Raw genomic sequence first — 23599 nt, 5'->3', positions numbered from 1 at the left:
GTGTGAGTGTCGAGGTGTCCCTGAGCAAGACACCTCACCCTAACTGCTCCCGACGAGCTGGCTGTCTCCCAGCGCGATTGACTCGGCCGTCGGCATGTGAATGTGTGAATGAGCACATTCCCACAAAAATTCAGTGATTTAAAAATATGAAAAACAAATTGTAATGTTGCAGGCAAACTTCCTAATTATCGCATTCACGGAGTAAGTCGCTTTGGATAAAAGCGTCATTCCCCTAAATTCATTTAGGGGAATTCAAACACATTCCCCTAAATGTAAAATCTGTTGAAGTAACGGTGTGGTGTCTGATGGATTGGTTCCAGATCCTGACGGGCGAGGACTGGAACGAGGTGATGTACAATGGGATCCGATCCCAGGGGGGCGTGCAGTACGGGATGTGGTCCTCCATCTACTTCATCGTGCTGACTCTGTTTGGAAACTGTATCCTTTCCCCCCCATTGCCGTCCACGTTCTACTGTTGAGCTACCAAAGCCCGTAGTGCATTCCCGTAAAAAGTCAGTTCTGTGCTTCTCAGGGATAATGTTTTTTCTTAGCTAGCAATTTTGGTTGCTCTGGGCAGAAATAGGTCGTAAAGCTATCTCTGTTGGGAATGGTTTAACTTTGCGATTGCAAGTGCTTGGCACTTGGTTCTATGAACATCCATACTGTACCACCAGCGAAATATTGTTGTTTCTCTTTCTTCTTATAAATGTATTTATTGTAAGTTGCTTTGGATGAAAGCGTCTCCTCAATGCCCTAAATGTACATGAATCAAACTGCTGATATAAATCCTCGTCCTGATCGGGGACTGGTCAAAGAGTTCTTACACATGTGTGGTACAAATGTACTTCCAGTAAACACAAAAGTGCTCTGGGATTTCCTTAACTCCTGAAAACAGACACACTGCTCAACGTGTTCTTGGCCATCGCCGTTGACAACCTGGCTAATGCACAGGAGCTAACCAAGGTACTTTCTGTTTAGTATCTATTACCTCCATTTTGTCACCACATCTGGCTAAAGCACAGAAGCTAGCCCAGGTACTTTCTGTAGAGTATCTATGCCCTCCATTTTGTCACCGTCATTTAGTTGATAATTGGTTACGATATGATCCACCTGCGCTGTTGTTCGCATAACGACTGAAACCTGTTAATGATTGATACATCGGTGCGTCTTTGTCAGGATGAGGAGGAGGAGGAGGCGTTCTTCAACAGAAGATACGCTCGGAGCGGAGAGGGCTTGTTGTCTGAGTAAGTCGTCTGCGAGCATCTTGATCCACGGACTGACGGCCGTTCACACAAGCAGTCCAGTGACTAACACTTTTTGTGATACTAACAAATTAAAATCACCCCCTGGGAAGACGGACAAACGATTTGAATGTTGAATATTCGCCGCAGATTGACCAAACAAATGGATATGATTCTCTTGGTCTGCGTGGGTGGATGCTGACACCGTGGCGATAAAAAGTGTTGTTGATCTTCACCAGGATTTGAGCGATGAACAGGGTTTCCAATCTAGCAGCTTTCAACATAGTGATAGAGATCATTCCACAGAGGTGTGTGTGTGTGTGTGTGTGTGTGTGTGTGTGTGTGTGTGTGTGTGTGTGTGTGTGTGTGTGTGTGTGTGTGTGTGTGTGTGTGTGTGTGTGTGTGTGTGTGTGTGTGTGTGTGAGAGAGAGTGTGTGGGTGGATGGGTGGGTGTTACATTTAATGCAACAGTTGGAAATGTTCCACAGAATCTTTAGTAACATGGCAAATTGAACACATAAAAAGGGAAGATGCTGTCAGACTAAGTTGGAAGTGAATGCGGTTTTGTGCACGTTGCTTCAGCGGTATTAGGACAACTCCTGATCTAATTGTGGAAGCCAATCATGTAGGGATAGCAAAATTGGGTCGGCATCTTTGACGTGATTTGCCAAAAGCTAAATAGTTCACTTCACTGTTCCAAAAGTAAACCAGAGTGCAAATGTCTCCTTATCTTAGACCAATGTAGGTAAACACGTCTTAATGTGTCCCAGAAGGTAAACGTTATAAAGCGCTTTTGTCTCTCAGGACCACACAGACTTTATCGACTGTCAGGTTTTGCCACTACTTGTCTTAGAGTGTAAGTCCTTGAAGATGATTGCCCTTCATCTAGTCACTGGAACCATTACATACTAAAGCAGTTTCTGCTAATAGCGGAACCTAAAGTCAAATCAAATTGAAACTGTTTTACCATGTCTCACATTGTGTGATTATAATGGTGGCCATTAGCTTGAAATGTTACCTTGACTCTGTAGCTTTTGACGCTATTTCATTTGTTTGTTACATATTTGAATGTCCTGTTTGTGCCACAACCATCAGCGAGCATATTCGGACCCGTTTTTGCAGTGTATTTCTGCTTCAATCATCTTGTCTTGTTATTCTATGCCTGTTTATGTGACACTGACCAAAAGGTTTATAGTTGTAAAATATAGTCCTTGTTTAGTAAATGGTAAATGGTGGAGATATCATTTGGGACTTCTATTCACTGTTGCGTCTCAATAGTTTAAGATATGCTGTGTTAATACTCACACACCAGGATGAAGATTTGAGACAATCATTTCACGATTTCAGTGACGTTATATTAGCTAGATATTGTGTTTCTCTCTTTCTCTCTTGGAATAACGTACCATTGACTAAGTTTAAAAAAAAAAATATCCTGTGGGGATCTTTACAACCAAAGAAGTTAACTGGGGCTAACAATACCCTCAGTTTGCTAGATTAGACTTTACAAATATATTTTTAAAAGATGTAATTGCAACTTAATTGCAACATTTACAATTGCAACATTTACAGTTGAATCAACGTACACGTTATGTATTTTGGACAGTGTCACACCAAGTGTTCTGTGTATGTGGGAAAACACTAATGTCTTGTTTTCAAAAAATCATTCATTGATTCCATGGACCACCACAGAGTCTGAACACCAGTAAGTATCGCAGACTGCCTCTCCGTCACTCAGAATTCCTCTCTTGAGTTTCCCTGATGGATTAAAAGTAATCCCCTTGCTAGATTTTCTCTAATTTATTCCTGCACTTTCCCCTTATGTGCTTGTGGTTTTCGTTATTTACTGCCCTACTGGTTTTCTTTGTGTTTGTGAATGAACATTCGAACAAATTATTTATGCATTTTTCTCATTCGTTAAATTATTATGCACCTCATTATAATTTCTATTCCTTTAAGTTATTAATGGAAAATACATAATTCTGGAAACAATGATTTTGATTGTTTGTCAGTCGTTGTTTTTTTTAAACGCTATCCCATAATGCCAAGAGTGTGCGTGTCACCAACACTACACAGCGTTTGGCCCCTGGCCGGCCCCTAGTGACCCCTGTACGCTCCGCCTCTCAGGGGGAGGAGACGGCCCTACCTCTACAGGAAGAGGGCCATCCACCGGGGGCGGCCCGCCTTCCCGGAGGAGCCCGAGGCCGCGGAGGCGGAGGAGGAGCCCCCCCCCGCCGCCGCCGCCGCCGCCGCCTTCCCCAACCGCCGCAACCGCCGCCGGAAGGTGCACATGTCCGTCTGGGAGCAGCGCGCCAACCAGCTCCGCAAGCGCCGTCAGATCGCGTCCCGCGAGGAGCTGTTCGGCAACCCCCCCGAGGACGCGGCCGAGACGCCCACCAGCGGCGGCCACCACGTGCCGGCGCTGTCCCCCGACGACGCCAGCCCGGCCCCCCACCGACCCGAGTCGCCCATGTCCGCCGGCATGCCCCTCCCGGAGTCCCCCATGTCGGTGGTCATCCCCATGCCCGAGCCCCCGGACTCGGAGCCGCCGCCGCCGCCGCCGGCGTCGGGGGCCGACGACCGGGCGGGCGGGGGCCACCACCGGGCCGCCGGCGGCGGTCGGCACCGGGGGGCTCGCAAGTTCAGGGCGGGGCCGGGGCCGGAGGACGGGGGGGCGCGGCACCGGCGGCACCGGCACCGCGAGGCGCGGCCCGAGGCCAAGAGCCTGGACTTCGGGCACGCGGCGCCGGAGGGGGGGGGCGGCGGGAGGATCCGGCGGGCCGTCAGCCACGACAGGAAGGCCCTGGACGAGAGGGAGGAGAAGGAGGAGAAGGAGGAGAAGGAGGAGAAGGAGGACCAAGGGGAGAGGGGGGAGAAGGAGGAGCGGGAGGAGCGGGGGGAGCGAGGGGAGCGTGGGGAGAGCGCGGGGGCGGAGGAAGGAGCGACGATGGAGGACGGGGGAGGAGTCGACCCCCACTCCGAGGTCAACAGCGATCACAGGTATGTCCCGCCTTAACTGTAGCGTGATAACATTTGCATTCACATCCACATTGAGAGAGTTTAGCAGACGCTTTTACCCAAAGCGACTTACAATAAGTACATTTGGCATAAGAAAGAGAAACATCAACATATCTCTGTCGGTACAGTAAGGATGTTCATAGAAACAAGTGCTAAGGTCTTACAATCGCTAGGTTAACCCATTCCTCGTATACAACAAAAATAGGTATGATAAGATGCTACATAATGCCAAGTACTATCTCTAAGTGCCAGGACGTACAACATACAATACGTGCGTACATTAAATACAAGGACGTAAACAAACCATACGTGCGTACATTAAGTGCCAGGACATAAACATACAATAAGTGCGCACATTAAGTGCCAGGACATAAACATACAATAAGTGCGTACATTAAGTGCCAGGACATTAACATACAATAAGTGCGTACATTTGAGGCTATGCAGAGTGCAGGTGAACTCTGAACACCCTGATAATGTATCACATCGTTCACAAACCTTTTCCCGGACGGCTTCTAGACTCAGCTTGCCCGGCGCGGACTTCCCCGAGCCCCCCCAGTGCGAGCCGGCCCCCCTGGAGCCAGCGGGCCCCGTGGCGCTGATGGAGAGCAGCTGGCCCGACGAGGGGGGGGCCGTGGCCGGCCACGGCGCCCCGGCCCCCCTGGAGGCTGCGGCGGCGGGCGAGGTCGTCGAAGGCGCTGCGGCCGAGCGCAAGGGCCACCGCGCCTCTCTGAAGGCCGACAGGTCCAACGCCGAGGGGGGCGTGGTCATCGAGATGTGCCGACAGCCGCTGCTGGAGCGCGCCCCCGTCCCAGGTAGGGGGGGGGTCCCCCGACACGTTCATCCGCCTCTCTCCGCCATTTTCAGCCCCCGGCCATTGCTTTGGGCATCACCATACTCGAATATTACAAAGTGTGAGGCCGGCTCTGACATCTCCCCAGCGGGGGGCCAAGCTGGCGCCCGTCGCTGTTGAACAAACAAAAACAAAAACGACGGCGGTCGACTCACGCGGCGCAGCCAGACCTCGTTAGTATCGTTAGTCGTCATCCGGTGTGAAAACTCAGAACCGTGTTCTTTTTTTTTGTGATTGAACGTTTCTAGCGAAGAGCAAAGAGACGGAGCCTCTCACGTCCGAAACGGACAGAGACGAGGAGTCAGAGGATGAGGACGAGGAGGAGGAGGAGGAGGAGGTGGCACCGGTGCCGACGCAGCCTGCCGCGCCAGGCAGCATGTTCCTCTTCAAGTCCACCAACCCGTAAGACGAAAGAAGCCCACAAGGGTCTGTTGTTAACCGTTGTGGCGGTGTCTCGCCTTTTATGAAATGCTAGCTGCTTGGCTGCGTGGTCGTGTGGCTTTTGTGTGTGCCGGTTCGACCCCCCGGCGTGACGTAACGTTCCTGTGCTCCCAGTATCCGAAGGATCTGCCACTATGTGGTGACCCTGCGCTACTTTGAGATGACCATCCTACTGGTCATCGTGGCCAGTAGCATCGCCCTGGCGGCCGAGGACCCCGTGTGCGCCAACTCCGACAGGAACAAGGTGAGGGCCGGCGCAAACGCTCGGGAACGTTTTTGAGAGCGGAACGTTTTTTAGAACGAAACGTTCTGCGCCCATGTGGTGCGGAGCAGCCATAAACTAGGGACCCGGTTGCTAGACGACCAACATTATGGAGTGTCAAACACAGATTAAAATAGCTTTTGTTCCATAAACATGTCTTTTTTAACCAATAGCAATACAAGGATTTGTCATAATTTCGTTTGATCCAATTCGGCTCCTATTTTACCGAGCACAACTTCTACCAAGTTCTAGACGCACTTTAGCCAACCTTAGAATAAACTGAGAGTTCCGCTTCATTTGGGCTCACTGGATGTTTCCCATGGCCTGTACGTTTATGGTTAATCTGCACAGGAAACATCAGCTTCTAGAGTCTCTACACAAATTGTAGACTTTAAACACATCTCATCCATTCATTGGATAAAATCAAATGTTTCCATTAAAAACATTTTCCTCTGATTTCCACCCTGTAGGTTCTCCGTTACTTTGACTACGTCTTCACCGGTGTGTTCACCTTCGAGATGATCATCAAGGTGGGTCCAAGTCATCCCCCCATCTCCGTGTCTCCGAGTTCTGTGGGCGGCAGAAGCTCAGGAGGTAGAGCAGGTGGACTGGTAACCGGAAGGTTGCTAGTTCGATCCCCGGCTCCTCCTAGCTGAGCCTGAGAGTGTCGAGGTGCCCCCGAGCAAGGCACCTCAACCCTGACTGCTCCCGACGAGCTGGCTGTCGCCCCGTGCGGTTGACTCCGCCGTCGGGGTGTGAATGTGTGAATGATTGATTGTAAGTCACTTTGTATAAGAGCGTCAGCGACATCCCCAAAAGGAAAAAATTGTTCTAACACATTCCGCCGTCGTGTCTCTGCCCACTCGGCCCAACCTTCAGATGATCGACCAAGGCCTCATCCTCCATGACGGCTCCTACTTCAGAGACCTGTGGAACATCCTGGACTTCATTGTGGTGGTGGGGGCGCTTATTGCCTTTGCTCTGACGTGAGTCACCACGACAACGCTCCCGTCTACCCCCACCCCCCCCCCCCCCCCCCGCCCCGCTCTTGCCGATGACTAACGTCCAAACCCGCTGACTCACTCGATTGCGTACAGCGTACAGCTAAGATCGGACACCGACGACAGTGTCGCCCAGCAGAAGTCTGACGCGCGGGTGCCATGACGATACGCATGCGTTCTCCGCTCCCTGGCATGAGGAATGCATGGTTCACAACACACACTCAAACAGAAAACCGTTAGCACTGTTAGCTTGACCTTGCTTGAGACAACCCTAACCCAACCCCAACCCCAACCCTCAACCTAACCCAACCCTAAACTAACCCTAATTGGCCCTAACCCTAACCCTCACATGGAGATCGCAGTGACGATGCATGCACGCTACGCGTCCGCTCCTCCTACTGCACAGATCCGCCTTGTGTCGTTGTTCCCTTTTCTCGTAGGATAATGTATGTGTTTTTATCTCTGTTGTGATGATAGCTGTAGACCTCTCTGAGTGTGTCTCTCTCTTTATGCCTCAATGTCTCTGTTGTTCCTGTGGATATTTTCACTGTTGGGCCCTCCAGGAATGTGATGGGGTAAAGCAGACATTTGACACACCTCTCTCTTGTAAACCTCTCATTTTATTTGTTAACACTCATACTTGTCTCGTTTGTCGATTTACATTTTGTCTTGGTCAGTGTGTGTTTTTGTGATATTTTGGTCTCTCTTTATCTTTAAGCAATCAGTCCTTTTGTTCAGTATGTTCGGAAAATAACTTGTTTTCTGTTCAGTCAAAAAAATATGTACTTTCTAAATATGTGTGTGTCTACGTTTTTTTATTTTTTTTATTTTTTGTAATTGCACCAATTGATGTAATTAATGTATTCTCGCTGGGCCGGATTGATGGACCTTCCTAATTATGAACCGTTGTGCGTGGGCGACGTCCGCAGGAACAACAAAGGCCGCGACATCAAGACCATCAAGTCTCTCCGGGTGCTTCGGGTCCTGAGACCACTCAAAACCATCAAGAGGCTCCCCAAGCTCAAGGTACCGTCGCCCACCAACCCACGCCATCCATTTCACTTCTCGTTCACAACAACATTTATTTAAGGTTTGTTTGAACAGGGACGGATACAGAAACATAGATACGCTTCAGACTGTCATCTGATGTTTGCATCGTAGTGTTTTTAGCCAAAGCTAATTGACCGCACTTGTCCCCATCAGGTGTGGAGAAAAAGTCATATTTTGGCCAAATTGTGATATCTAACCTAACTCTGCTCTCTTAACGCTGCTGATTCACTGTGCCCTATTGGGTATATCCTAAGCCAATCAGAGTGCTTTTTACATTCCATAATCATTATCTGCCTAAGTCATCCATATGAACCAAAAATTAACCAAAATGAACCTTAAAATATGACTTATGCAATTGTGCTATGAGGCTAACGATTTGTGGTAATCCAACTTACCAGTTTACTCAAGATGTCATCACGATTGTCCTTTTCTGATGTTTGACTGTTTTGAAAACTGTCCCTGCTATGCCCCCCCCACACACACACACACACACACACACACAAACCCTCCAGGCGGTGTTCGACTGCGTGGTCACGTCGCTGAAGAACGTCCTCAACATCCTCATCGTGTACCAGCTCTTCATGTTCATCTTCGCCGTCATCGCCGTGCAGCTCTTCAAGGGGAAGTTCTTCTACTGCAACGACAGCTCCATGAACACGGAGAAGCAGTGCCAGTGAGTGTTGTCGACCCCCCTGCCCACACGCCCCGCCCCCTCTCACCCACGCGTTCGCCTACCTTCAGATCTCGTGCGCGGGGTGTTCCGTTGGAGCAGCACACAAAAAAAAAAAAAAAAAAAAAGATGAATGTGTGGCGGTGTGAAGATTAAACCAACTGCAGTATGTTTTTTTTTAATATTCGGTCAGTAATTAAATGGTGAAGTGGAGGTTCTCTGGCACTGAAAGCAATGTTAACTTAATAGCCACGCTGTGTTTTATGTTCGCTTTGAATGTAAAGTGTGGACTGTGCCAGTGTTTTAAGAAAGAGACGGATTTGCAAGTGATAATTGGATACCGTAGATATATTGTCATCCAATCCGATCCTGACTTCCGCTTTTGACGTAGAGGAGAAACTGTCATCTGTCATCTGTCATCCCTCAGCAAACCGTCCCATAGACTGAGAACGCGACAGATATCGGCTCAAATAGTTGGCCGGACTGGCTCAGTCCTGACCGCAGCGACCCGGGTTCGAATCCTGCCCCCCGTGGACCTTTGCTCCACGGTCTCCCCTCTCTCTCCTATACCTTCCTCTCTATCTCACTCTATAATAAAGCATAAAAATGCAAAATGCAAAAAAAAAAAAATAATAATAATAAAAAAAAAATCATGTTCCGAAGGAGACAGAAATCTCTCAAATCCCTTGGGTTTGAACCTTCATGGGAACTACTGCTGGGTCTTTCTCTTTTACCTAAGCTGTGAATGAATACAGAAACAATTAGCCCGTGGTGGTGGTGGTGGCGGCGGCGTCTGTGTCTGTTCCCTACAGAGGCTACTACATTGACTACAGCAGAGACAAGAAGGAGGTCAAGAGGAGGGAGTGGAAGAGACACGAGTTCCACTACGACAACGTGTGCTGGGCTCTGCTCACGCTGTTCACCGTCTCCACCGGAGAGGGCTGGCCTCAGTGAGTCCCCCCCATCCTTCCTTCCTTCCCTCAGACAGTAGTTACAGGAGGTGGACGTAGATTACAGCTGGGATTCACGCTGGCCCTCAGAGACGGGCAAGGAGAAGTCAAGGTTTGCAAGGATGGCTTGGGTGTGTGTGTGTGTGTGTGTGTGTGTGTGTGTGTGTGTGTGTGTGTGTGTGTGTGTGTGTGTGTGTGTGTGTGTGTGTGTGTGTGTGTGTGTGTGTGTGTGTGTGTGTGTGTGTGTGGTGTTAGCGAAGGTAAGGATGAGCAAGTCCACTCTCAAAACTTTGTAAAAGCTTAACCTATGTATCGAGATTAAGGCAGGTTGTAATTTCCCCCATGTATTTAACCCTAATTTTCATAATAAAGTTAAATTGACGTTTTTTGTTATTTCTACGTTACGTATTCTACAATACAAAGATATGAAACACTATATGACTCATTAAAACAGTGAAGCCACCACCAAACGCCTGATTGACACACAAGCCTCCGTTCCCATGGCTACCTCTCCCCCCCCCCCCCCCCCCCCCCCCCCCCAGAGTCCTCCAACACTCAACAGACGTGACGGAGGAGAACATGGGTCCGAGCCGCGGCAACCGCATGGAGATGTCCGTGTTCTACGTGGTCTACTTTGTGGTCTTCCCCTTCTTCTTCGTCAACATCTTCGTGGCCCTCATCATCATCACCTTCCAGGAGCAGGGAGACAAGATGATCCAGGAGTGCACTCTGGAGAAGAACGAGGTATACGTCATCATCTGAGCGATAATCATCATAAACAGAATAACAGTCCTCATAATCATAATCATCCTAATCTTCATCAGAATCATCACCTTCTTCGGAATAATAATCATCAAAATCAGAATAATAGTCATCATAATCATCCTTACCTTCATCAGAATCATCATCTTCTTCGGAATAATAATCATCAAAATCAGCGCTTTTCTGGACACTCAAACACACTTTACAACAATACTACAGGAATTAGAAAATGTAACAAAATATAAATTAAAGGTTACATCAACACATTTAAAAGCAAAAATATTAAGGGGTTAAAGAGGGACAGAGAGTGGAGGACAGTGAGATGTTAAAAGCAGTTTTAAAATGGGTATGTTTAGAGTGATCCTTTGAAAGAGACACGCCGTCACTCCGTTCCTTTTGAAACCTGATCTCCACAACCGTCTCCTGCACTATGTAGCATGAAGTACGTCAGTAGTCCTGCTGACAACCCCTGCTGAGCACTAATTAATGCTAATTGAAGTATTCATTTAATTTAAAACATTACTATTTGTCCTTACAATGCCTTGTACAGCATTCGTTTTTTCCGATTGTGTAAGAGCAAATCAAGTCACGCTGTGGAATCAATTTGGAGATGAAATTGGGCTAATTGGAGAAAATAGAAAATACATTACTGTGCAACGGTAGGTTTTTGTCCAGAGAAAAAGAAAAAAGAAAAAAGCTGTTCAATGGTAAATGGACTGCATTTATCCAGCGCTTTACTAGCCAGTGGCCACTCAAAGCACATTACAACATTAACCCATTCATGCACAAATTCACACACCGACGGTGGAGTCAACAACGCAAGGCAACAGTCAGGGTTAGGCGGCTTGCTCAGTGACACCTCGACACTCAGCTAGGAGGAGCCGGGGATCGAACTAGCGACCTTCTGGTCACCCGCAAACCTGCTCTATCTCCTGAGAAGGCAGAGCAGGTGCCCCCTGCGGGCACCAATGACAGCTCAAACCCGGTCCAAACCCCGAGTAGTACCCCTATTCACCCTCATCCTGCGTCACCGACTCAACAGCCTTCTCGTTCCTCAGCGGGCCTGCATCGACTTCGCCATGAGCGCCAAGCCCATGACGCGCTACATGCCCCAGAACCGGCAGACCGTGCAGTACCGCCTCTGGCACTTTGTGGCCTCGCCCTCCTTCGAGTACACCGTGCTGGTGATGATCGCCCTCAACACCGTGGTGCTCATGATGAAGGTAATGTAGATCACGGGTTCCCAACCTCTTTGGTTCCAAGGACCGGCCTATTCATAAAAAAAGTGTGGAGGACCGGTCGTCGATTTAAATGTCTTTATATTAAGATGTGGCTGTTTTTCAAGATGGTTTATTTGTCATATTAACAACAATTAAAGCAGCAATGAAATGCTTCAGTCTCAGGCTCCCTTCCGCAATGCAATAATATAAAATAATACAATTAACACAAAAGTAGTGCAAACACAAAAAATCATTTACAGCTTTTTCTGGAAGTATGCCCCCCGGTGGTATTAATAGGGCCCCAGCTTCCTGTAGTAAGAGAGAACACACAGCGGCTCATCTAGAGATGTTCCGATACCATTTTTTTCTTCCTGATACCGATTCATGAACTTCAGTATCAGCCGATACCGAGATTATTCTGATACAGCCTCCAGCCGTTGTGTCTGCTAACAGCGCTTGTCCTTATTGAAGGGTTCTCTTATGATGTCATTAATGTACAGTCGGTTCATTTACTGTCGACAAAAGATTTTTTCGGAACTATTTTTGTATGCTTCTAGTTAAACTTTACTTTGTTTTTCCAAATTGGTAGTTCAAACACCCGTAGGTCTTCGTGATGGTATCGGATTGGCACATAGATTGCGTGCTCGCCGATACCCCCTACTGCATTTTAGGCAGTATGGGAGGGATTTCCGACAGTGGTATCGGTATCAGAACATCCCCAGCCTCATCCTGTCTGCCTGTGTTCCTCCAGTACCACTCGGCCCCGGCGGCTTACGACACGGTGCTGAAGCACCTCAACTCGGCCTTCACTGTGCTCTTCTCCATGGAGTGCATGCTCAAGATCATGGCCTTTGGCATCGTGGTGAGACCTGGTTAAGCTGCACTTCAATTCAATTGAGTTCAATCTCATTCAGTCGATTTAATTGAAATATGATTCCATTCAATGTATTTTAAGTTTGTTGATTTCAATTTGATTTCATATGATTCAACAGATTTTAAGGAAATTCAACTAGTTCGATTAATTAATTGCAAAAACTGCATAACACTGCAGACACACACACACACACACACACACACACGCACACACACACACACACACACACACACACACACACACACACACACACACACACACACACACACACACACACACACACACACACACACACACACACACACTAAGAGACATCTGACAAATCACACCACAATACACACATCGGATCTCAAACATATACCGACACACAGAATCGGGAACAATACGACACAATGCGATGCAAATACCGACCCCGGTACTTTTTTCCGTCTACCTTTCCAGAACTACTTCAGAGACACGTGGAACATCTTCGACTTCATCACGGTGCTTGGCAGCATCACGGAGATCATCGTGGACCTGCAGGTACCACGGGTTGCCAAACGTTTACGTTGCGCTAGCCTCGTTTCTAATTCTATAATAATACATGGTTTTATGCATGGTCATTGGCAGTCGCTGAACTCCATCAACATGAGCTTCCTGAAGCTCTTCAGAGCCGCCCGACTCATCAAGCTGCTGCGGCAGGGCTACACCATCCGGATCCTTCTCTGGACCTTCGTGCAGTCCTTCAAGGTCCGTGGTCATTGCTTCTAACCACTCACATGTAGCTGTCGGGATTAACAATGACAACCCAGTGACAGCCACTAAAGAGTTCAACCAATGCAATAACCAATGTTTCAAGGTGTTTTTCTTTGTATGTAATTTTGCTTCACCTGCTTTAGCTGATTTTGTTTTATAAATGCATTACCCTGATTTTACTGACAACATCAATGTGATATCCCTACCTTCCCTCTCTCCCAACAGGCCCTCCCGTACGTGTGTCTCCTCATCGCCATGCTCTTCTTCATATACGCCATCATCGGAATGCAGGTATTGCCCCGCCACTAAAGACGTCACCTTGTCACGGTCGTAATACTGACACTCAGTTATGGTTCCGCGTCGACGCACGCGACGACCACGCAGACGCTTCGACGTAGTCGTGAACCTGTTTAGGTTCTGCGTCAGGTTTTTTGTGAGGAGGTAACGGGTCCGTAGACCCTCTTGCGTTGCTTTGACGTGGAACCATAACTAAGCCTTAACTTTCTGTAACGTAAGACAACCGAACAAAGCCTTTCAGAATGCTGAACCCCCCCCCCCCCTGCCTTCCTCCAGGTGTTTGGAAACATCAAACTGAACGACGAGAGCCACATCAACCAGCACAACAACTTCAAGACCTTCTTCAGCGCGCTCATGCTCCTCTTCAGGTGAACAAATGCCCCTCTGATGTATTTAGATATAACGTCTTGATTGGCCTATTCGTCTATCTTTGAGTCCATGTCTGTGAATCCTTTAGTGAAGTTCTTTGAACCAAAGCGGTGTGAACCACGAACAACGGAACACCATATGAGTGTCGGGCTTACTTTATAATGTCTTATCGTCTACAGGCCTCTGTGTGTATAGTCAATATCGTGTCCTCTTACAGATTCTAAACCTCCTTTCACAAACTGCCCCACTGTGGACGGATACGGTGTTTAATTGAGAGTAAAGTGACCGACCCTGCCCTGTTCGCCGCCCCCCTCTAACCCTTACCCTAACCCCCCCCCCCCAGGAGCGCGACCGGGGAGTCGTGGCAGGAGATCATGCTCTCCTGTCTGGGGGGTCAGGAGTGCGAGCCGGACCCCTCCATCGATCCTATGACCGTGTCCCCGGACCACCTGGGAGGCTGCGGCACCGAGTTCGCCTACTGCTACTTTGTCTCCTTCATCTTCTTCAGCTCCTTCCTGGTGAGCGTTCTCTCCGACCTACGACCTCCTCCTCCGACCGAGTCCCTGTAGAACCGTTCTGTTGGTGAGAGCGGCTTGTTGACGTGTGCGCTGTTCCCTGTAGATGCTGAATCTGTTTGTGGCCGTGATCATGGATAACTTTGAGTACCTCACACGGGATTCCTCCATCCTCGGACCCCATCATCTGGACGAGTTTGTCCGTATCTGGGGAGAGTTCGACCGCTCGGCGTGGTAAGGACCTACGTTCTTCTGTAATGAACTGGACACTGATGGGTTTCACATTGGTCCTTTTGGTCAATCTGTTCATTTTTGTCATTTTAGTCATTTCGCTCTTTTAGTCATTTTGGTCATTTTGAACATTTTGGTCATTTTGGAATTGACAGTCTAAAGTACTTGCCATAATGGCCTTTCCCACTCATAGATCAGCTGACTTTATCAGTTGACAAGACTCTAAATATGTTACTAGAGAAGGTCGGTGGTCGACAGAACTGAACAACAGAGGACAGTCTCTGTAGCACACTGCAGACTGTTCAGAGGGGATCAGGCTGGCAGGGATATGGGTATTTTGGTTCAACAGGGAATTAACAACCATCATTACACTGATCCCCGCCTTCCAAATTAGTTAATTCCTCCATACCTGTCCTCCCCTGTGTCTACGCTGTCCTCCACGTTTTAATCTCCCAGCGGCCGCATCCACTACACGGCGATGTACGAGATGTTGACTCACATGTCGCCCCCGCTGGGTCTGGGGAAGAAATGCCCTGCCAAGATCGCCTACAAGGTAACCACCTCCCTGACTACAGCGCGAGTGACTGCCGAAATGAAAAGCATGAGTAAGAGTAACCGCTTCCATCGATGTTATGCCATTTTTATTTTGACTGACATTTCCATTGAGGGCATTTATCAGATGCTTTTTTAAAAGTGACAAAGTTACAAAAAGTACATTGTCAGAAGAAAAATAAACAACAATATATCGCTGTCGGTACAGTATTCACCGTATACAACAAAGATAGCAAGGATAGGATGCTACGCCATGCCACGTAAGTACTCTTTTTAAGTGCAAGGACGTTCAACATACAATAAGTGCGTACATTAAGTGCCAGGACGTACAACATACAATAAGTGTGTACATTAAGTGCCAGGACGTACTACATACAATAAGTGCGTAAGTGTGGGAGGGGTGTTGTGGGGGGAGGCCATGCAGACTTCAGGTGAACTCTGAACAAGTGAGTCTCAGATAGATAATACATTAATAAGCAGGTATGGCTCACTAATGGCTTCTTGCTTCGGGATGCCTTCAAGTAGACTTTGGGCCTCGTGGCTGAGACACCCTTCCCACTCGACCCTTTTCCCTCCTCGTCTCTGTCCCTCTCAGAGGCTGGTGCTGATGAACATGCCCGTCGACGAGGACATGAGTGTCCACTTCACGTCCACGCTGATGTCTCTCATACGCACCGCCTTGGACATCAAGATCGCCCGAGGTCGGTGTCTGCGTGTAGCTTCCTCTTCTGTTGATAATGGCGGCATGTGGCTCAGGAGGTAGAGCGGGTTGGCTGGTAACCGGAAGGTTGCTAGTTCGATCCCCGGCTCCTCCTAGCTGAGTGTCGAGGTGTCCCTGAGCGAGGCACCTCGCCCTGCCTTCTCTCGACGAGCTGGCTGTCTAATTTCTGGGGGTCGACTCCGCCGTCGGTGTGTGAATGTGCGCGCTCTATAAATGCAGTGAATTGACCCTAACTGTCGATTTCGATACCGTAGCCTCTATGAGATGAGAGGATGAGTGTGGCTAGGAGTTCATGTCGTGTTAACGGGTGAATGTGTGGCTTGTAGGGGGTGAGGATCGCATCGGTCTGGACTCTGAGCTCCAGAAGGAGATCAGTGTGATCTGGCCCTATCTGCCCCAGAAGACCCTGGATCTGCTGGTGCCCATCAACAAAGGTCTGATTGACGGTTATTGACGTATTCAAGCTAATGTGGGTACGATTCCGGAGTTGTAAATTAAGAGAACGGAGGATGGCCGAAGAGGGTCAGACTTTGAAACCTAACGATCAAATAAACGTCCCCTCCCTCAATGCTCTCCCCCCTCCCTACTTCACATTTACATTCAGGGCATTTAGCAGATGCTTTTTTCAGGCAAGTACATTTGTCAGAAGAAAGAGAAACAACAATATATCGCTGTCGGTACAGTAAGGATGTTCATAGAAACACGTGCTAAGCACTAACAATCACTAGGTTAACCCATTCCCTGTATACAACAGAGATAGCTAGGATAAGATGCCACCAACTAAGTGGGGGTGGCTATGCAGAGTTTAGGTGAACTACCTTATTCCACCGTTTAGACTTGTTGCATTTCAGGCCACTGTGATTGACAGGCAAGCTGGCTTCCCCTAACCAATCAGGGGAGAGATCAACTGGGAGGTGTCTCTCTGTGTATGTCCGTTTGTCTGTCTTTGAGGTCCTTTTTTCACATGTGTGGGTGCTTTTCCTTGTCTCTCTATTGGGAATCGGCTTCTCTTATATTCTGATATCTGTTCTTGTTAAAAAAAAATTATCCGATCCTCTCATAGACACCGACATGACAGTAGGCAAGATCTACGCCTCCATGATGATCATGGACTACTTCAAGTCGAACAAAGCCAAGAAGCTCCGACAACAGCTAGAAGCACAGGTGAGCGTTCGAAACACAGGCGGAACAGGAGGCATCCACACCAACACAAGGATGAAGAGAAGGTTCTTTCCCTCTCTTTGTTGGAGAGTGAGGCTCCAGAACAACGTCCATTGTGTTGAATGAAGGCAGGAGACCAAGCTTACCTCCTACAGCCACTCCTCCACCCAGGAGGCAGATCGGGTTGGCTGGTAACCGAGTGTCGAGGTATCCCGGAGTGAGACGCCTCACCCTCACTGCCTCCGGCGAGTTGGCTGTCGCCCTGCGTGGGGGACGATGCCATCGGTGTGTGAATGTGTGCATGAATGGGTAAATGTTTGTTAAGCGTTTTGAGTGGACACTGGTGAGAAAAACGCTGTGTAAACGCTGTCCGTTTACCATTTAATGTGTCGCAATGATATTTGTCACCATCCCTTTACCTACCTTACGGTATGCAATATGGCTGGAAGATTTTAAGACGGGAAGCAAACGATTTGAGCTCGAGTGTTGTTTTTGTGTTGTACAGAAGAGCAGCTTGATGTTCAAGCAACTGGACGCCTCCACTCTGCCTGAAGACATCCTATCCAACAGCGAGCCACTCACCTTGATGGGGCACAGCGCCGGCTCTGCCCTGTGAGTCTGGGGGTGTGCGTGTGTGTGTGTGTGCGTGTGTGTGTGTGTGTGTGTGTGTGTGTGTGTGTGTGTGTGTGTGTGTGTGTGTGTGTGCGTGTGCGTGTGTGTGCCTGTGTGTCTGTGTTAGAGTGTGCATATGTGCGTGTGAGTGCATGAGTGCGTGTGAGTGCATATGTGCGTCTAATGTGTGTGTGTATGCGCACAACACCATAAGTCAGTCCATCTGACCACTTTGTCCCCCTCCCCGGTCCCACTCTAGGACCAGAGGAGGCTTCCTGGCTCTGAGTCCCATCTCACCACAGGAGCTGTTTCTACCTCCCGTGAGCTCAGACGCCGACTCCAGCCAGCACCAGTCCATGGTGAGGACAGCCAGCCTGGACACCCCGATCCGAGCCACACTATGCCTCGCACCACCCATGCATCTCGGGGAAACAAATCACAACACGCATGTGCACATGATGGGTGTAAATGGGTTCTTCATGGGGACGGATGAACGATGGTTTCACTTTGTTTCACTTCAGTGCCTGGCAGACTGCGTCTGTACCTCTCTATCTTCCTGCCTGCTCTTGTCTTTAATACACACGATTGCCCTGTGGCGGTTCTGGAGATCCAGGGGGGATTGTTGCCTGATTGTGGATATTGTCTTTGTGTGTAAAGTGTGATTGAACGGGTCCGAGTTGTTTGCCCGAGAGAATGAGGAATATAAGTGGCCCACATATTACTGTTTGTCCTCACGTCTCACTGCGGAGGGTTGTGTTTAGCTAATAGCTGTCTTGTCTGTAGCGCAGTGCATCAAGACCCCGGTGGCTGCATGAACATGAAACACTCGGCCCTTCTTCTCTCCTATATACCGTCCTGGCTGTTGTCACCGTCTACTGCCTTATGCTATCGCACCATGCATCCGGGACTGCGTTTGGATTCGACCGGGTTCTCTCACGACTAAGTTTCCTTTGTCCTCGCTAGTTAGCACCGTGACTCTCTTTGGCTGGAATGGTATGAGAATGGCTTCTGATTGGATGGCGATGGCGATGCTGATGCTGACGACCGGTCATGGCTTTGACCGCGGGGGCCGAAGCAAAACAAAATGGCGTCTTTGACCTTCACCATTTCTCTCCTGGCCTGTGATCCTCCACCCACCACCAGTGTACCCCACCCCCCCCCCCCCCCCCCCCCCCCGGCTTGTTGCGTTGGTTTCTGGTGTTGCCCTACTTTCTTTTTTGTCCTCTGCTCACGTAGGTGGGGGAGAGCGGTAGAGGAATAGGAAGCTCCCTAGCGCCCCCACTAGGGCGGGGTCTAGCGGCGCGAGCCGTTTCCATGCCCCGTCTGGCAATAGACACACAGGTACATCCCCTCCCCCCCCCCCAATGCACGCCATGCACCCTGCGTCGGACCGTGAGGACGTCCGGAGCCTCCTAGGACAGTATGATGAACGCCCCTCGGCCTTCTGGGATGTGATTCATGCTTGGGTCTGAGGGGCTCATGGGACATGCCCCTGCGGTCACTCGGAGAGAAGGGGCTTTTGCCTTGAGGTCGGCACAGAGTCGCTCAGGGCGCGGGAGGAGCCTGCGATGCTGACACGGTGTGGGTGATCGTCGAGGGACACAGCGTTTGGTCTGGTCAGCGGGGGCGCCTGGTGATGCAGGGAGCAGCGTCACCTCGGTGCTGATTGGACGTATCTAACCGTTTGTCACAGGGAACGGGCATAATGTCTGAAGTGGTCCTCTGCATGAGTCGGCTCACGTTTAAATAAGCAGTTGAATGTACTGCATTCCATCCCTGTCATACTTTCTCTCTTTTCCACTCTCTATTTTCTCTCTCTCTTCATCTCCTTCTCTCGCTCTCTCTCTCTTTTCCACTCTCTTTTATGCTCTCTATTTTCCTCTCTCTCTCTCTCTCTGTCTCTGTCTCTGTCTCTCTCTGTCTCTCTCTCTCTCTCTCTCTCTCTCTCTCTCTCTCTCTCTCTCTCTCTCTCTCTCTCTCTCTCTCTCCGTCTCTGTCTCTGTCTCTGTCTCTGTCTCTGTCTCTGTCTCTCTCTCTCTCTCTCTCTCTCTCTCTCTCTCTCTCTCTCTCTCTCTCTCTCTGTCTCTGTCTCTCTTTCTCTCTCTTTTCCTCTCTCTCTCTCTCTCTCTCTCTCTCTCTCTCTCTCTCTCTCTCTCTCTCTCGCTCTCGCTCTCTCTGTCTCTCTCTCTAACCTGTGTGTGTGTGTGTGTGTGTGTGTGTGTGTGTGTGTGTGTGTGTTGTCCTGTCCCTTTATGCGTGTGCTGCCTGTGTCAGCAGCCCACGGAGGTGGCGGGCGGCGGCTCCATGAAGCGATCCGTCTCCACGGTGGCGGACGAGCGGGTCAATGGTCTGTGGCAGGAAGAGGAGGCGGCCAGCCCCGACCGGGTCTATCGGCCGCGCCACAAGAGCTACAAGGTCGCCGGTAGGTCCATCCAAGTGTCAATCAAAACGTGACAGCGACACACTGTTCAATAAACAATGTTCAATACAGACTGTTCAACACACCATTCAATACACACTGTTCAATACAACATATTCAATACACACTATTCAACACACTTTTCAATACAAACTATTCAATAAACACACTATCCAATGCACACTACTGAATGCACTCTTTTCAATACACACTATTCAATGCACACTCTCCAATACACACTATTCAACACACACTATTCAACACACACTATTCAACACAGACTATGCAATACACACTATTCCATACACACTATTCAATGCACACTACTCAATACGCATTACAGAACACACCATTTTTTGTGCCTTTATGCCTGCCTTAAGCCCCTTATTTAACACAAGAACAATACAACAAACTATGTTTATCTTCCAAGAGAACTGCAATGAATTCTTTGTGTTTTCTCTTGTTTTGATGCTTCGTGACGGTTCTCTTTCCTCTTTCTCCTCCTCAGTTTCTCGCTCTGACCGCTGGCACGCGGGCAGCAGAGGAGAGCGGGAGCGTGGGCGGTCCAAGGAGCGCTGCCACCTCCTCTCCCCAGACGAGTCTCGTTGCAACTCGGCCGAGAGGAGCCAGCAGCCCTCCCGCAGCTCCAGCATAGAGAGAACGCACCCCCGCGAAAAGCAGGTAGCCGCCAGATCTCCGCAGCGGTGATCTCGCCGACTGCAGGGACGAGCGAGCGACGATCAGGAGAGATAACCTATACATTCACCATCAGGGGATTGCGCTGACTCTTTTATCCAAAGCGACTTGCAGCCATTCATGCACACGTTCACACACCGACGGCGGAGTCAACCACGCAGGGCGACAGCCGGCCAGGGATTGAACTAGCAGCCTTCCGGTTGTCAGTTAACCAGCTCAACCTCCTGAGTTATTTGTCGCCCCCGAAATTCTGAGCGTTTAGTCAGTTTGCGGAGCTCACGGGCCGTTGGGCTGTGGTTTGAATCCTGATTGGCTGTAAGGGTTTTACGATTTTATCGTTAGCAAATAGCGCGTTCTATTCCTGTCCTTCCATGCTGCCGTTTCAGTTCTTGTTTTTGCTCTGCCCACTTGTTGCTCCGGCGCAGTGGGTTCAAGAAGTGGGCTGAATGAATTAACTTATGTGGCAATCTCAAAGATCTCTGTTTTGTTGTCTTTGGCGCCACCTTTGGGGATAAATGGTTACTGTTCACATGGAGACCTAGCTTCATTCAACATTCATAACACTGCAAATAAAAGGACTTTCATCAGTGGGCCACAGGCTCAATCACACTTATTTTAACTCATTCTGCGATAGAAAGTGCCTTAAGTGACATTTATTTAAATTAGAATCCTCTAGATTGGCTCTTCAATTATTATAATTATTGTTATTACTAGTTATTATTATGTTAGTGCGATGAGGGGAGAGTGTGTTCTACTGTGTCCATAGGTCATACATTTAACGGTCCAAAATGGCCGACACTGATCCATCCCCATGCTCTTCTGTCCTCGTCTCCAGGGCAACAGCTCCGAGAGCCCGGTCCCGTCCACCTCCGAGTCCAGCACCCCGAGCGCGCGCCGGCCCACCTCCCAGGCGGCCGCCCGCTCCCACCCCCACGTCTCCTACTCCCCGCTGGTGTGTCACGCGACGCCCCGCGTGGGCGAGGAGGAGGCCGAGGCGGGCGACGAAGAGGAGGAGGAGGAGGAGGAGCAGCAGCAGGGCAGCCCGGAGACCATGAGGCGGGGCCGACCCTCGTGGAAGGGCCCGCAGCAGGGGGCGTCGGGCGAGCGGCGCGGCGAGCCGGGCCGCCACCACCACCACCACCACCACCACTCGCCCCCGCGCCGCTACCCCTCGGAGCCCTTCCTGGCCTCCCAGGAGGACGACCACAGCCCGGACGCCGGCGGCCCCATGGAGACGCTGACCTTCGAGGCGGCCGTGGCCCACAGCCTGGGCCGGTCGAACACGGTGACGGCGGCGCACTCGCGCTCGCGGAGCGGCTGGCAGATCCCCAACGGCGGACACTTCCGGAAACGCATGGGGCAGGCGGCGTCCATGGCGGCCGGGGACGCCCTGAGTGACACTGAAGAGGAGGACAGGTGCTGAGCAGAGGGCGAGGAGAGGCAGAGGATGACCCACTCACAGAGGCGTCGGAGAACACTCACAAGGAGCCGAGGAGGGCACGACGTCACAGTGGGGGGTGTCGAAGTGTACAAAGCTGACGGGCTGACTGCTGCTGCTGAATGTTCCGGAAAAACAAAGTGAACTTTAAATGAATGGAACCTTGGAGCAGTGTTTTCCTGAAGCTAGTAGTGTCCGGCTCACACACAGAACATTATAAAGAAAAAGGTATTTAAGTGACTGGGATTGGAATTGGATATAAGTAATATGCACCTCAGATATTCCCTTGTGTACATGGTATATAACTTCAGTGAATGGGAGGAATTATGAATTTTGGGTGGAATGAATAAATGTCATTCATGTCAATAGGTATCGTCATTTCCAGAGGCGTTGCTAACCATGCCTCACTGTTGCTTTTTACCGTGCGTTGGACGTGTGGACATATACTATGGGACAAAGGGGGACCGGACTTTCCTTTAAATATACCTTTTTTTTCGTATATACATGCTGATCACCGAACCATTTTCCATCCATTTTTGCCAGAGTTTCTTTGACCGGATGACGGAGCTGGATGATTGGACAGTTTAGACATTTGCTGGTTAATGTGGCGACTAATAGCCACATGAATGCAATAGAGTTGTGATAATATATTGCTGATGTTGATAATATTAAATGTGAAAGAGAGGGTGGTTTGAGGGAAGAGATGTTAGTAACCAGATTAAATACATTATGAGTTATACGTAATGCATAATTTATACATAATTTGTACTAAATAATTTGCATAGATCTATAATGTCCAACTTTTTAGCTGGCTTTTTTGTAGGCCCTCCCTTTCTCCACCTTACAATTTTAGGAACTTTTTATATTTTCAATTGAAAAATACTGTGGTATATGAAAAATAATAAGTAAATACTCAAACTAAATGATAGTTTTAGCTCTTTAAAACTCTTTAGCAATTGTTTCTTCTTTTAGAATATTGATAAAAAAAACAAAACATTGCAGGCCACTGTACAGAAACTGTAGACTTCATGACATACCATTGCTTCACAAATTACTAATTCTAATTACTAATTATGTACAGGAGAAACGCTGTCTGTAAGATTTAACAACATAACGAGTGGCAAACCCCTATTGAGCTGGTTTGCTTTGAATCCTAATACATTTCTGCAATGTTCAAAGGTATCTGTATTTGTTTAATTTGCCTGAAGTAGGCCGATTCTGTGAGACTCACTTAACCAAAAACATGAGGGTTTGTACCATAATTTACTGGAATGCAATTAATTGTTGGTTTTTATGTGTACAATACCTGTAAATACAAATAAAGGTGTCATCAAGTTGCACTTTTATTGCCTATCCATTTTATTAAGATGTAATAAATTATTTTAATCATGGGCACATATTACATACAATCTAAACTCTATCTTATCTTATCTTAACTCTCTTATCTTATTAAAATGGTGAAATATTCTTATATTTGTAAGAAACGTCGCAGTCATGCTCCTCATCCTAGGGTG

At 48.9% G+C, this 23599-nt stretch overlaps 2 protein-coding genes across 5 annotated transcripts in view; both read left to right on the top strand.

Moving 5' to 3' along the window:
* The window catches only part of LOC130388041 (voltage-dependent R-type calcium channel subunit alpha-1E-like), an 8852-nt gene extending 5416 nt beyond the window's left edge, over positions 1 to 3436 (top strand). The window contains exons 5-7 of the mRNA XM_056597351.1: positions 321 to 438; positions 896 to 963; positions 1177 to 3436. Coding sequence (XP_056453326.1) covers positions 321 to 438; positions 896 to 963; positions 1177 to 1248 — 258 coding nt within the window. The 3' untranslated portion in view covers positions 1249 to 3436. The remainder of the gene's footprint in view (positions 1 to 320; positions 439 to 895; positions 964 to 1176) is intronic.
* A 731-nt stretch (positions 3437 to 4167) lies between these two features.
* On the top strand, positions 4168 to 23419 carry LOC130388034 (voltage-dependent R-type calcium channel subunit alpha-1E-like). 4 transcript variants are annotated; one of them, XM_056597340.1, is made up of 27 exons: positions 4168 to 4238; positions 4776 to 5071; positions 5358 to 5511; positions 5665 to 5794; positions 6283 to 6342; positions 6692 to 6798; positions 7743 to 7839; positions 8376 to 8536; positions 9346 to 9483; positions 10026 to 10227; positions 11304 to 11468; positions 12217 to 12327; positions 12781 to 12861; positions 12949 to 13068; positions 13300 to 13365; positions 13648 to 13739; positions 14084 to 14258; positions 14362 to 14489; positions 14943 to 15039; positions 15634 to 15739; positions 16086 to 16193; positions 16823 to 16923; positions 17426 to 17532; positions 17792 to 17891; positions 19807 to 19954; positions 20460 to 20632; positions 21483 to 23419. In XM_056597340.1, the coding sequence occupies exons 1-27, from the start codon at positions 4186 to 4188 to the stop codon at positions 22068 to 22070; spliced, it is 3864 nt and encodes a 1287-aa protein (XP_056453315.1). In that variant the 5' UTR covers positions 4168 to 4185; the 3' UTR covers positions 22071 to 23419. The 4 variants fall into 4 exon arrangements, with proteins under 4 accessions (XP_056453315.1, XP_056453312.1, XP_056453311.1 ...); XM_056597337.1 differs by adding an exon at positions 7377 to 7388 and having other exon boundaries at positions 12781 to 13068; positions 19810 to 19954; XM_056597336.1 differs by adding an exon at positions 7377 to 7388 and having other exon boundaries at positions 12781 to 13068.
* The last annotated feature ends 180 nt before the right edge of the window (positions 23420 to 23599 follow it).

Source organism: Gadus chalcogrammus, chromosome 8 (genome assembly GCF_026213295.1).
Source record: "Gadus chalcogrammus isolate NIFS_2021 chromosome 8, NIFS_Gcha_1.0, whole genome shotgun sequence".
Taxonomy (NCBI): Eukaryota; Metazoa; Chordata; class Actinopteri; order Gadiformes; family Gadidae; genus Gadus; species Gadus chalcogrammus.
Note: the sequence above shows the minus strand (reverse complement) of the source record. Positions and strands in the feature narration are given on the sequence as shown.